A 14585-nucleotide genomic window follows, 5' to 3' on the forward strand; every position below is an offset into this window, starting at 1 on the left:
ATAGACTGAGAAACGGAGTCCTCCAGGCAAAAGAAATACTTAACTTCACTGCACTATCAACAGTTCTTGATACAAGCAGTACAAGTGTCGTGGCACCACCATGTCTGATAAAATTAACATGGACTCAGAAATTCTACATATACCCTTCATTGAGTGACATGGTATTCCCTGCAGAGCTAGTTCTTGAGAATCACATGGAGGTAGACTAAGACTGTTCAAAGTAGGGTGAGATTCCACTGAAATGACTGGGAGGAGAAAATTGGAGGAAGGGATCAGAGTTACAACGATAAAACATTTTTCACTTCCTCAACCCAGCCGCACTTCTTAATCATTTTATACATTTGTATTTAGAATATCCAACCCAGAATATTAAGGTATTTACCTTACATTTGCAGATAGGCTACAAGGTTTCTTTGGCCACAGTGCATTGCCAGTTTCAAAACTGAACAGCCTTAATGCTATTTCCCAGAGTGGGACGAGTGGGACGACTACTTGTACTCTCCTATTTAGGGAAGTGCTTGGTAGTGAAGTCATGACTTTAACTACATGTCGTTTTTCCAAGATAAAGTTTGCTACTATTTATTTATTTTATATGACATACACAGAGTACCCAACAGAGGAAGATGTTTATTTCCGTACCATAGTTACTTTAAAAATGCAGCTTTTACAGCCATATAATCTTTAGCTCACTTATGGAAAATGAGTGAATGAATGAATGAATGACACTATGAGTCTACTTAAAATATATTAAGGAGTCACAGATTAAAGAGAAAGATTCCAAATGTGTAAATGCTCTGGTAGTTGGGGGGGAAAAGCCTTAAGAAATTCAAAGAATCTAATTAGAGATTAATGCAATGGTGGACTAAATTCTTGGTAGAGAAAGGTCAAAGATGTAATTGTGATATTAAATTATTTTCCAAAATTCTAGAATTTATATATGAAGTTTTGTGGTTAGATTGGGTTTATCTAGAACTTTAATTATTATTCTTCAGTGATGAAAATGGAGAGTGACAAGTACAAAATGTAGCTCTAGAAAGTTCTGAATAATATACGCAGAGAATATACATGTATGTTATAAACAGATAAGTGTATTGAGATAAGCTGCAACAAGAAGATGCATTTGAATATTCTGTTACTTGCTTTAGGACTTAATACTTTACCCTTTATGAATCCCCAAACGTCAAAATTTGCTTTCTTTATATGTATATAATCTAATTTATATGTAATCTAAGTTACTAGATTTACTAGATTTAGATTACTAGATTTCAACATAATATTTTCAGAATTATCTAGCATGCATTATTTTGGCTGAAAGAAATAGCACTGATGCTAAGAGTTAATTATTAAGAACATTGTAAAGAAATGTGTGAAATATCAGAAGAAAAAAAGATGAACACATTCTTACCTAAATCTACCATGAGGAGACGTGTAAGAGCAGTATAGAAGGTTGTTCTGCATCTAAGATCGGTCAAACCATAATTATCATTGACACCCAAGAATGGAAAGTGTTTACTCTGGTGGTAAAGAACAGATAACAAAATAAATTTATTCATGATTTAAAATTAGCAATTTTAAAAAATATTAAAACAAACTAAAAGGGCCTACCGTATGATTTTGTAGCATGAACTTCACAGCATCTATTTTCACAAGCTTTTTTAAAAGGATATAAGTATTTATTGTTAAGGAAAACAGCACAGTCCAATTAATTTGTTAATATCACACACATCATTTAAAATTCTGACTGACAGACAACAACAAACAAGAGATAAAACATAAATGGACATAAGTATTGTGTATAAAGTTGTATATATAGTTGTATATGTATGAAAAAAAATCTTGGGGTTTTTTAAGGAAATCAGCGGGAAATGTATAACATTGGGAAAAGTGGGATACAAGTAATCTTCCATGGCATTTGGAAATTAAAAAGCAAATATACATTCATTCTGGAGAAGGCAAATCCATTTCTAGATTGTTGAAAAAAGCAAACTTTTTGAGCTTTCCTATAGTCACCAAGAATCAAACTCAATTTGAAGGTGCTTTTATCAATTTTACAACAGTTGGCATCATTACTGGGAAATAGTTCAAAATCATCACTTATTTTCCATACTAATAAACATTAACAATCTTAAAAATTGAAAATCTTACTTTTTGGACAATGTATTTTTGGACTATGTAATTCGTCCAAGCACTCATCAAATTTGCAAATGAGACCAAGCTGGTGGGGACAGGCGGACTGCTTACACTTTAGAAGAGAGACTCAAGATTCAAAAGAATCTTGACAGACTTGAACACTGGGTCCTATCCAATAAGATGCAGTTCAGTGGTGAGAACAAATCAGGTTTTTCACATGCAGGAAAAAACCAAATACAGATACAAAATAGACACTACTTGGCTCAATAGTAGTACCTGTGTGATCTACACACGCTGGTGTACCAAAACTTAAGTATGAGCCAGCAATATGCTGCAGCTGCCAATGCAGTCCTTGGCTGCATCAAAATAAAGGGATAGCACCAAGATCACAATAGTACTTCTCTAGACTGCACTAGTAAAGCCACACTTGAAATATTGGGTCTAGTTCTGGCCACCACAATACAAAAAAAGATGCTGAGCCCCTAGAAAGAGGACAGAGAAGAGAAGCAAAGATGATAAGAGGTCTGGAGGCTAAACCATATGATGAACATCTAAGGGAACTAATAACTTTAGTTTAATGAAGAGAAGCCTTCATATGATATGATAGCCATCTTCCAAAACTTGAAGGAATGTCACAGGAAAGAGGGGGCTGATTTATTCTCCAAAGCACCTGAAGGCAGGCAAGAAGCAATGGATGGAAGTGTGTCAGAGGGAGATCCAATCTAGAATTTAAGAGAAATGTCTTGACAGTGAGAACAATTAGTCAATGGAACAGCTTTCCTCCCAAAATTGTGAGGGCTCCATTGCTGGAGGTTTTCAAGAAAAGATTGGACAACCATTTGTTTGAGATGGAATAAGTACTCTTGTCTTGGGAAGGTTGGACTAGAAGACCACCAAGATCCCTTCCAGCCCTATGATTCTATGCACAAAGATTCTTAGAATCTTCCTTAAAAAAAGTATTGAGATGAAAGGGAGAGGGTTACAAGAAGTTCAGCAACTGAATTATTCCTGTCCTATTCTCACTTTTTTTATAATGACTTTTTTGTGCACAAGAAGGGAGGCATTTCTTTTTACTGATAACAGAGGAGTTTATAGGTTCATAACAATGAGTCCTGAATTATCATCAATCTGTGAACCAACCATTACAGTATCCAGGATGTAGGAATAGAACTGATACTAAAGCAGTAAATTGACCTTTACTGAAAAATTTTACTGGCAATCTGGAAATTATTTAAATTAAAATGAAAATATGAAAATACTTGTATTTCCTTTTATTTCAAATAAACATCTGCATCTTTGTGGTTTCACTTGCATACAGCTTATCTGTCCTTAAATTTAGAAATTTACTTTCAATTCTATTTACATAATGGCGATAATTCATGTTAGAAGCATGTAGCATGTTTAAACAAAAGGGACTGGTTAGATTTCATGATCATAGACTCATGATAATTATCAACACCGCTTAAAATCAATCCTGGAAAATGGCCATAATTTTTATCTTTATTACATCAATGTAAAGAATTACCAACGTTCTTGAGCTGGAAGCTCCTAGATAGGTTGCAAATAAAACTGAGAATTCTGGGAATGTTGTCTCAATGCTCCTGGGTGATACCAGATTGGGGAAACCAGGTTCAGACCACTACATGGTTCATTGCTCAATAACCCAAGTTTTAAGTAAGCTGCCTTCTTTTTGGTAATAGATAAGATTTTAAAATGTTCATTTTAATTTTTTTCAGATTTTTCCAATTATTAAATATTAATGCAAATATTACCAACCCAAACCAAACATTTCAGGTTGAGAACTTTAACTTTCTTAAATCTAAAGAAAAGTTTCAATCAACGTAAACATGAGGAAGTAGAAACCTCAAATTGTAAAAGAGTAATTTGCATGTAGTAACTTCACAAAAACAAACAAAAGCAGCACACACACACAAGTATACAGGCCCAGTTACAGGAAACATTATGATAAAGTTAATTATTAGAAACAAAAGAGAATACATGAAAGCAACACTGCTGCACCAACATAAAAGAAACACTAACACATTCCATTATGTAAATGAATTCAAAGCTATTCCATGACTGATCAAGCTAGAAGGGACGTAATGATTTATAATTCAAATAACCGAGCCTTAAAATCAAATTGGGCTAATATATCTCTAAATATGCAAGCTTGGAAAAAGTGTTAAAATAATACAAAAGAAGACAGCAACACAAATCATCTGTTGCCTCTTGTTGCTTAAAATTTCTTCCCTTTCCTCTCTTTTATCCTTTTTAAAATTATTTTTAAAGTGTAACATACCCCCCATGGCAATTAATAATCCTTATGCATAATAAAAGCAGCAATTTCAAGAAACACATGGCAATTGTTACTGAAAGGACATTATATACATATGAATGAATTAAACAATGAGAAGGCATTTAAAAATAAACTAATTATTTTTAGCCTCTTAAATTAATCACAATTCAATGTACTCTGTGTTTTGAAAATGAGTCAATGGAATGTGATGTCCCAAAAAAATCCAGTGCTTCTCACAAAATTTTATATACCTAATGGGAGCTTAATCTTCAACCTACCACACTGGCATAATCCCCATCAGAATGAAGCATGCTTGTGTTAAGTGAGCACTACAGCCAGAGTTGTTCTGATAAACTAATGCAATGTTATAAAGGTCACCGTTTGCAATACCAGAAGTATTTATAAACACTTCATATGTAAGAAATAAAAAGTACTTTAGTATTATTCTTTAAAAGCTGAGCCAATAAATTTTTAAGAGGAAAAAAATATGTACTGGTAAAAGCCAAAATGACCAGCAAAATTGGGTTGTTCATCATTTTCCAGCAAAAAGGAAAAGCAACCTCGACAGGTGTAATTTATCATTTTTCTGATTTAATACCAAAGAAATATATTAAAATAATAAAAAGAATCCTGAAATCCTCAAAATTTGTTGTGATAAATAGCCCTCCCTGCCTTTATTACATTATGTCTACTAACAGAAATATTGCATGGTGGATTTTGCCAGACAAGGACGATTATTTTCCAATAAAAAGTTGCATATTAAATTCTAGCACAAAAGTGGGTGTCTTAATACTTCTGAATTCTTTTCTCATTTGCCAAGAAATACAATTTTAAACTTAACTAATACTAACACCCAAGAATAAAATGAAACAACAGTTAAGTTAGCTTTACTGCACTGCATCCACTTAAAAAAGGTAGAAGATAAAAATTATGTAATTTTGGGTGATTTATTAGTTGGCAACATTTTATTTATTCAAAATAATGTTCACTTCATGCGGCCAATTAAGGAAATAATTTGCAAAGCTAATCTGATTTTGTATATAACCTAAGAACTTTTTATACTGTTTATTCAATCAAATAACTGAGTAAAATTATCTGTCAACTAAAAGGGTTAGGAAAGAAAGAACAAAAATACTATAGCAATGAATAATCTTTATAGTAATAATAATATAACAACGTATTGCAAGGGGCTAAAACTGAAGAATGGTTAACATCTGGCAAAACTTACTTGACAATGAAAGATCCAACAAAAGGTCAACACTAGGCAATTACAGGGCATTTACCAAAAACTTTAAAATTGATGGATCTAGTTCAGGGATGTCCAACTCATGGCCCATGGGCCACGCACTAGTAATGCCACCACACAAGACTGTAAACTTTTAACATTAATTATGTGATTTATACACAGTACATTAACTATATTATTTTATATGAGGCCCAAAACAATTCCTCTTCACTCAATGGGGCCCAGGCAAGCCAAAAGGTTGGATACCCCATAATCTAATTGAAAAGAAGCTCTTTCTACCTGAGCAAAAAGGAAACCACCTAAACAGCAAAGGAACTAAAAATCAGTTCTTAACTGACAAGATGATTCTGTAAAACTGCAAGAGAAGGAAGACAGGTTGAATGTAGCATGGATACTGAACAAGTCAGGCTATGGCTATTAAAAACTTCTGCCAGGTTATTCCACTTCCTTTACATGGAGCATCTGAAGGCATTTGAGTCCCTGCCATATGATTCCTTAATCGAGTGCCTAGAAATCAGAGGAGCCAGTCAAAAGCTTTGTGCAAAGATCACTGGCACAATGGAAGACATGGTTGCTGGTCAATTGTGTTAGACTGGAAGAGATTAACATTAAGATGGGAATCTTTCAAGGAGACTCACTACCATTTGTCACTGCATTAAATCCTCCGTCAAAAATACCTGAACAAGTCAGGCCATGGTTATGAAACATCAAAAACATCTGCCAGGCGATCTCACTTCCTTTACATGGAGCATCAGAAACAGTATGGAAAAACAGCATCTGAAATGGAATTGCTGCTCAACAGTTTTTATATACAGCCAAAATATTGCAATGGAGTTAGGGCTAGACAAATGTGCTACACTTACTATCAACAGGAAAATTACTGAAAACTGAAGGAGTTAAGGGATCTGTACATGGACATTTGTGCTCTGGAAATGTACATGTTCTGGATCTGAAGGAATGAGTCCTCCATACAGAACGTTGCCTATTCTGACATATACCATAAAGAAATCTAAGAGATAACAAAGGCACAACAGACATACCAGCCAAAGCTTATCAAAGAATCTTTTGGTCATAGCTGCTACTTGCTCTTCCACAACAAGCCTTGAGTCCCAGAGGTCCACCAAAATTCTATGAATTTATTCTTTTGGGGAAGTGCTACTCCATAAAGAACCAAAATTGGTATTGTCTTAAGAGTCAGCAAGCTTCTGAATTAACAAATCTGAGCCTGTTTTTTTGCATCCAGGCTCTAAACATCCAAAGTTATTACCCTACTATCATCATATCCTCTCCACTCAACTTCCAGCCTGGAATGAATGACAGATGGTCACAATTTATTCTCACTAGGTTTTTCATTCCATGTTTCTTTCTCTAGTAAAAAGACCTGGTCACTATGAACAGTGTAGCTTGGCAAATGCAATAAGGACAGAGAAGGAGCTCCACTTCATTATCTGTATCACTACAAAAACAGGCTCGAACCTGACCTTGTGCTTTTGTCCTGTTAGATCTGCTTCTTGTCTTCCACCCATCATCCCTACATATTTATATAAGGCCATGTTTTAACTATCATATTGTTAGTGCTATATAATTTTGTGCTATACATTACAGGTAGTCCTCAACTTACGATCATAATCATGTCCAAAATTTATGTTGTTAAGTGAGACATTTGTTAAGTGAATTTTGCCCCATTTTATGATCTTTTTTGTCTCAGTTGTTAAGTGGATCACTGCAGTTGATAAGTTAGTAACCCCCTTGTTAAGTGAATCTGGCTTCCCCCTCAACTTTGCTTGTCAGAAGGTCGCAAAAGATGATCACATGACCCCAGGACAGAGCAACGGTCATAAATATGAAGCAGTTGCCAAGCATCTGAATTTTGATTGCATGATCATGGGGATGATAGAAAGCTGTAACTGTGAAAAACAGTCATGTCACTTTTTTCAGTACCATTTTAACTTTGAACGCTCACTAAATGAACTATTCTAAATCGAGGACAACCTGTAGTTTAACTGACATGTATGAATGATGTAATAAGTAAAACTCACTAAAAGATTCAGAAGGGTGTGTTTTGGAAGTGTTCAGCTTACGTAACATAAGGAATGAAGAGATGGTTTGCAAACAGATAATTCCACTCCAATGGAAAAGTACCAAATGGTGCAGCTACCATTGGAAGTTATAAAGGAGAATGAAAACGTAATATCTTGTTGAGTGTCCCTCCTCAGCTGAATCTGACTGACTAGCTAGGGTTCATATGTATGAAAGTATGTGGCAAAAGTGAGTAGGTTTTTTTTCCAGAAAATGTTTATCAAAAGGTATAAAATTGTATTTGCTTCAACATGTTCTGAGTATCCTAAGTAGCACAGATGTTAAAAAATAATCCCTCTTTATGGCTTACGCACGATAATGTAGGCCCTCAAGTGAAGTATGGACTCTGAACCTGAATCTAGTTCCAGAAACTGCTAAAATTTAAACTAATTTGTAGTGTAAAATGACCTTATTAAATACATAAAAGTTTAAAAACTGTCCTGGCATTAAGAACAATCTTTAGTATGCCCCATATTAAACGAAATGTGGATGTCACTCCCTGAAAGAAAGAAAAATCATTCCCTTTCTAAAAGATATAATAAAGTGGCATACAGAAAAAGAATTTAAATTATACTGTAATGATAGTATTTTGCAGCAAAGAGAACAAAACACTAAACTGAAACAACAGCAGCTGAAAAACGATGTCTACTAAGAAGCATGGAATGAAATGTTATCTTAATAATTAAAAAGGAACTGGACAGACTAAAAAATATTAAAAGCTTTGTGAAACAGAGTGCTTTGGATTCCATTCTACAGTGCTAACACTCAATTTGGGCCCAGGTACTTGAGTCCTGAGATCTGTGGAAATAATCATGTATAGCAGAAAAGTATTGTTTATCAAGATGAAGGGACACAGTGACTCCGTGGCTAAGATGTTGAGCTTGTCGATTGAAAGGTTGGCAGTTCCGCAGTTTGAATCCCTAGTGCTGCGTTAACGGGGTGAGCTCCCGTTACTTGTCCCAGCTTCTGCCAACCTAGCAATTTGAAAGCACGTAAAAAAATGCAAGTAGAAAAATAGGGACCACCTTTGGTGGGAAGGTAACAGTGTTCCGTGCGCCTTTGGCATTTAGTCATGCTGGCCACATGACCACTGAGACGTCTTCGGACAGCGCTGGCTCTTCAGCTTTGAAACAGAGATGAGCACTGCCCCCTAGAGTTGGGAACGACTAGCACATATGTGTGAGGGGAACCTTTACCTTTACCTTTATCAAGATGAAATGCTTCAGGATCAAATACCTGCAGAGTTATCATATTAACAGCAGGGGATATTCAAAGAAAGTCTTATCTTTTTGTAGAGAAAGAATGACATCAGGGAACCTTGGAGTAATAAATATTGTCTGTGTTTCTGGGAAAGGGTACACAAATGATAGACAAGGAAGCTTTTCTTTTTTCCTGCTTTCTAGGAACCTTCAAGTTTGCACAACAGTGGTAGGAGAGGTTTTTTGAGATGGCTCCAAGCACAACCGCTCAGAGAAAGGGTGTATTTTTACTGTAGTCTTGAGGAGTGAAGGAACTAGACTATTTATAGATTCTGAAGTGAGCTTATCTAACAGTAAGTTCACATTCTGTGTGAATGAAATCTATTTCTTAGTGGATGGATCAAGAATCAGGACCGCAGTCCCACAAATTATACCCAGGAAATGGTTGGTCTGATGTAGGTCAGTGGGTTTGATGAAACTGAATTCCCAGGGAATGTTCACTCCATAGAGTAAAGTCCTAGTGAATTTCAGCATTGAGTGTATTCCAAATATTTCACTCAGGATGGAATATTAAGAGGATCACATTACAGGAATACAAGAATTGCTGCCTTTTAGAACACCAGCCTCACTGTTGCCATCTTGTAGGACTAAGGAAGTATGGCTTCTTTGTTCCAGCTCCCACCCTTTAGAACAGCATCTCCCCAAAGATACCTAAAGGTGGCCAGTCTCCTGGGTCTTTGAAAAGTCCTTAAAATTTAGCTTTGGTCCCAAGCCTGGGGTTAATGTATTGGGGAAGAGAGCTGTGGCACTGCACTTTCATGACCGTTTTTAGTTCAGGCTGTTTTGTTTAGTCTATGTTTTTAAATTGTTTTAAGTTAGTATTAGATTTTATAAGCTGCACAGATGCTGCTGGAGTGGGCAACCATAATACATTTAAAGAAATGAATGAATGAATGAACGAACGAACGAACGAACGAATGAATGAGAGCCTAGCTTAATTCACACAGAATACTAAAGTTGAGCAACCGATGGGTTCTTGTATAATTCTGAACTACTGCTCCCAGCATCCTTCACTACTGGTAATACTGAATGGAACTGCTGGGAATTGAAGCTCAGCAATATCTGGAGGGTACAGGTTACTCACCCCTGTGAAAAACACAGAGAATTTTATTGGTTTTGCCTTACATGCTGTTTACATCCAGTCACTGTGGGTTATTAACTATAGTCTAATACTTATTGTTGTCAGACTTTACCTATTAAAGCAGGAAGTTAGTTTGATAGCTCATTAAAAAGTCAAAGAATTTTTTATACAAGAAAGGCAATATTTTAAACATGTTTTATGCATCGAAAAGGCTAACTAAATAACTAATGTTAAGCATCTCTGTACATTAAGACTGTTTAAAATTTCAATTCAAATTCAAATTCCCTTTTTTAACTATCAAGTTTCAGATATCATGTATAATACACAATTAAAAGGATATCCAACAGAAAGATCATTTAAAAACTGAAGTGTTCTTGAAATCACAGGCTCACATGTCCCCCAATATTTAAGGTTTGTAACACTAAAATATTAAAAAGAAAATGTTTACAAAGATATATTCTAGCGAAATATAAGCGCGCACACACACACACACACACGCTTATATATATATATATATATATATATATATATATATATATATATATATATATATATATATATATATATATATATATATATATATATATATATATATATATAAAAATATAAACAGTCTACACAAAATGAAGTCTTCAGCAGGATAGGTGCACACAATTGCATACATAATAATGGAAGCTGCTATACTTTTTAAAAATTTGCTTCTCCCCTTCTCTTTTAATGTCAAGCTTATCATAAATAGTTTTAATTAATGCAATTACTAAATTGGAAGAAAAAGATATTTTTTTTCTACTTTTGCAATATATTTAAAGGAAAGTTTAAAGTAAAATTTAAAATTATATATAAAAAGAAAATATGAAAAATAGCAAATTTTCAAATTTTAATCAAATGAAGAAACAGAACACTGTTAACCAGTGATAGTGAGGAACAGACTGTGATATAATATGGATTGCATACACATGTAATCTGAAATTGAAAATTTAAAGATTGAGTAACACTGACATGCATTAAATTAAATATTTAAATCATAAATTCTGGCAACAAAAACAATTGTATACAATAATTCACACATAAACTCACATTTTTGACATAAATGTTTCTAAAACTTGATTGTCATCAGTTATTCCCAAGACTTCAGACATTCGAGCATAAACCTGAAAGAAAAATAAAGAGTGGCATTTCAGTAACATGCTATGAATTTTAAAATATTTACCGTATATACTCGAATATAAGCCGATCCGAGTATAAGCCGAGGTCCCCAATTTTACCCCAAAAAACTGGGGTAAACTGGGGACTCGAGTATAAGCCGAGGGAGGGAAATGAGGCAGCTACCGGTCAGGGAAAGCCTCCCTCCCTCAGCCGAGAAGGCTGGCGGCTCCCCCGCCCCGCCCTCTCACTGCACCGGCAGGGCTTCCCCGCGCTAATGCAAAAGCCCGGCAAGTTTGCACCATCCGGTATAATGTGAAAAAAAGGGGAAAAAAAAAACTCGAGTATAAGCCGTATATACTCGAGTATAAGCCGAGGTCCCCAATTTTACCCCAAAAAACTGGGGTAAACTGGGGACTCGAGTATAAGCCGAGGGAGGGAAATGAGGCAGCTACCGGTCAGGGAAAGCCTCCCTCCCTCAGCCGAGAAGGCTGGCGGCTCCCCCGCCCCGCCCTCTCACTGCACCGGCAGGGCTTCCCCGCGCTAATGCAAAAGCCCGGCAAGTTTGCACCATCCGGTATAATGTGAAAAAAAGGGGAAAAAAAAAACTCGAGTATAAGCCGTATATACTCGAGTATAAGCCGAGGGGACGTTTTTCAGCACAAAAAACGTGCTGAAAAACTCGGCTTATACTCGAGTATATACGGTAGTTGTTCATTTCTACTTGGGAATTAAAGACCAACAGTACTTTAGTCCCTGCTCCTAATTCTTATTTTCTAGTCTGTTACATTAGGAAATAAAACTAATATTTCATTTCCAAGAAGCTGGTTCTAATTATTAGTACATTGGAAAGGATCGACAATGACCATAAATATTGTGTAAATTAATTTTCTACACATGTGTAGTCAAAGCAGCTCAGTGAGATCTGTTCTCTGATAAATGTGCATAAGATCACAGCTTTAATACTGTAAATTTAGGTTATTCCTTGAATGGAACTGTATTTTTTCTTCTTCAAAAACATTAATTGCAGGCTCTTTAATTTCTTGTCTTCCTTCCAGAATAACAGAGTTGGAAGGGGCCTTGGAGGTCTTCTATTTCAGACAAATGGTTCTCCAATCTCTTCTTAAAAAAAAATGCAGTATATTCTTTCCTAAAATTGATAGGATGCGTCTATCGCTGCAAATTTAAAATATTCAACTAGTAGCCAACTTTAGTTGTAAAGTTGTGGTTTGTACCACAATATTGATTAGTACAATAATTATTTCAGCAATATCTTAGAGGTATTTTTAAGACTTCGCATACACAAGAGTGGTGTTTTTTGTTTTTTGTTTCTTGCACAAGGTGCTAATGTTAGTACTTATGGATGGTAGTTCTTATCTGGACTATTTTGAAGGGCTGATAGTATGGATAGAATTTCAACAATAAAATGCCCATGGTATATAATAAATAATAAGTGAATCATGGCTAAAATAATAAAATAATCAATTTAAATAAAGATACAGAGTCACACTTATAACTCAATCATTTGCTGAAGGCTAACAAGGTAGGTCCAAGATTACGAGTGGGCAGGGTGTTTCATTGCATCAGCAGTGCCAGAGAAAAACATTCATAAGTGTCTACCTCTACTAATAAATAGGTTGAAATTGAGTTGAGAAGACAGTCCTGCAGATACCTTGCTACCAAGCCATGTAGGGCTTTATTTATTTTATTTTATTTTATTTTATTCGATTTTTATACCGCCCTTTTCCCGAAGGACTCAGGGCGGTGTACAGCCCAAAAAAAAAATCCACAATATACACATTAAAACAAGATTAAAACAAAACATATTACAGGGTGGCCAAAATTTAAAACAATTTAACAACCTTAAAATATAAATAACCCCAATTAAAATTTAATAAAACTTTTAAGCCAGTCCCGCTTGAATAAATAGGTGCGTTTTCAGCTCACGGCGAAAAGTCCGAAGATCAGGCACTTGACGTAAACCAGGGGGAAGTTCGTTCCAGAGCATAGGGGCTCCGACAGAGAAGGCCCTGCCCCTGGGGGCCGCCAGCCGACATTGTTTGGCGGACGGCACTCTGAGAAGGCCCTCTCTGTGTGAGCGTACAGGTCGGTGGAGGCATAAGGTAACAGCAGGTGGTCCCGTAAGTACCCGGGCCCTAAGCCATGGAGTGCTTTAAAGGTGGTAACCAAAATCTTAAAGCGCACCCGAAAGACCACAGGGAGCCAGTGCAAACTGCGCAGGAGTGGTGTTACATGGGAGCAATGAGTTGCTCCCACTATTACCCGCGCAGCTGCATTCTGGACTAGCTGCAGCCTCCGGGTGCACTTCAAGGGCAGCCCCATGTAGAGAGCATTGCAATAATCCAAACGGGAAGTGACAAGAGCATGAGTGACCGTGCATAAGGCATCCCGGTCAAGGAAGGGGCGCAACTGGCGAACCAAGCGTACTTGGTGAAAGGCCCTCTTGGAGACGGCCAAATGATCGTCAAACGACAGCCGCCCATCCACGAGGACACCCAAGTTGCGCACCCTTTCCATTGGGGCCAATAACTCGCCCCCTACAGTCAGCTGCGGCTGCAGCTGACTGTACCGTGGTGCCGGCATCCACAGCCACTCCGTCTTGGAGGGATTGAGCTTGAGTCTGTTTCTCCCCATCCAGACCAAACTAGTATTTTTAATTAGAAATGGAAACTAACAGGAAGCTAGTGCAGGGCCCAGAGCATAGACATAAATACATTTATGTCAGCAAGTACCCACTAATAACCAGACCTCTTGCCTTTTGGACTAATTGACTATGTGGTCTTAAAAGGCAGCCCCATGAAAAACTGATCACTATAGTAGGACAAAGTAGTTATGGGGGCATGAGTATGTATAACCAAGTACTACAGTATATAGTGGTCAAAGAAATGGTTAAGTATTTGATCATACTGGTAATTTTGAAATTTAATACTATGAATCATGAAGATCAAATGAAAAAGTAGTCTTAAGCCAGCTATCTCTCCAGCTATCTCTTATTCTGCAAAATATCTATCACTTGTGCAGAAATTACAATTTCATTTACAGTATCAGATCTATTTGTTCAGGAATGTTCAGAACCATAATTTCACTGCAATAGAGTACCATTCATTCAAACATTGGTTCCATAGTGTTTTAATATATGATCCCTAGTGGCAAAGAAGAAGATACCACAAGAGGTAGCATTTCACTAGTAAAATATAATCTTTATTCTCTTTATTCTTAGTAATACATGCTTCTATTTCACCCTTTGCAATATATGAAACTGGATATTGTATGTGCAAAATCATTAACAAACCAACAATAAACATGCATAGAACAAGGGGTCTGGGGTGG

At 36.2% G+C, this 14585-nt stretch overlaps 1 protein-coding gene across 3 annotated transcripts in view; it reads right to left on the bottom strand.

The window, feature by feature from the left end:
- RANBP17 (RAN binding protein 17) overlaps positions 1 to 14585 on the bottom strand; it is a 225166-nt gene that overhangs the window by 86287 nt on the left and 124294 nt on the right. For all 3 annotated transcript variants that reach the window (XM_058180874.1, XM_058180853.1, XM_058180863.1), the window contains exons 15-18: positions 11169 to 11242; positions 10432 to 10512; positions 1606 to 1669; positions 1406 to 1514 (exon numbers count right to left, since the gene is read on the bottom strand). In XM_058180874.1, coding sequence (XP_058036857.1) covers positions 1406 to 1514; positions 1606 to 1669; positions 10432 to 10512; positions 11169 to 11242 — 328 coding nt within the window. The remainder of the gene's footprint in view (positions 1 to 1405; positions 1515 to 1605; positions 1670 to 10431; positions 10513 to 11168; positions 11243 to 14585) is intronic.

This window comes from Ahaetulla prasina, chromosome 1, assembly GCF_028640845.1.
Source record: "Ahaetulla prasina isolate Xishuangbanna chromosome 1, ASM2864084v1, whole genome shotgun sequence".
Classification (NCBI taxonomy): domain Eukaryota; kingdom Metazoa; phylum Chordata; class Lepidosauria; order Squamata; family Colubridae; genus Ahaetulla; species Ahaetulla prasina.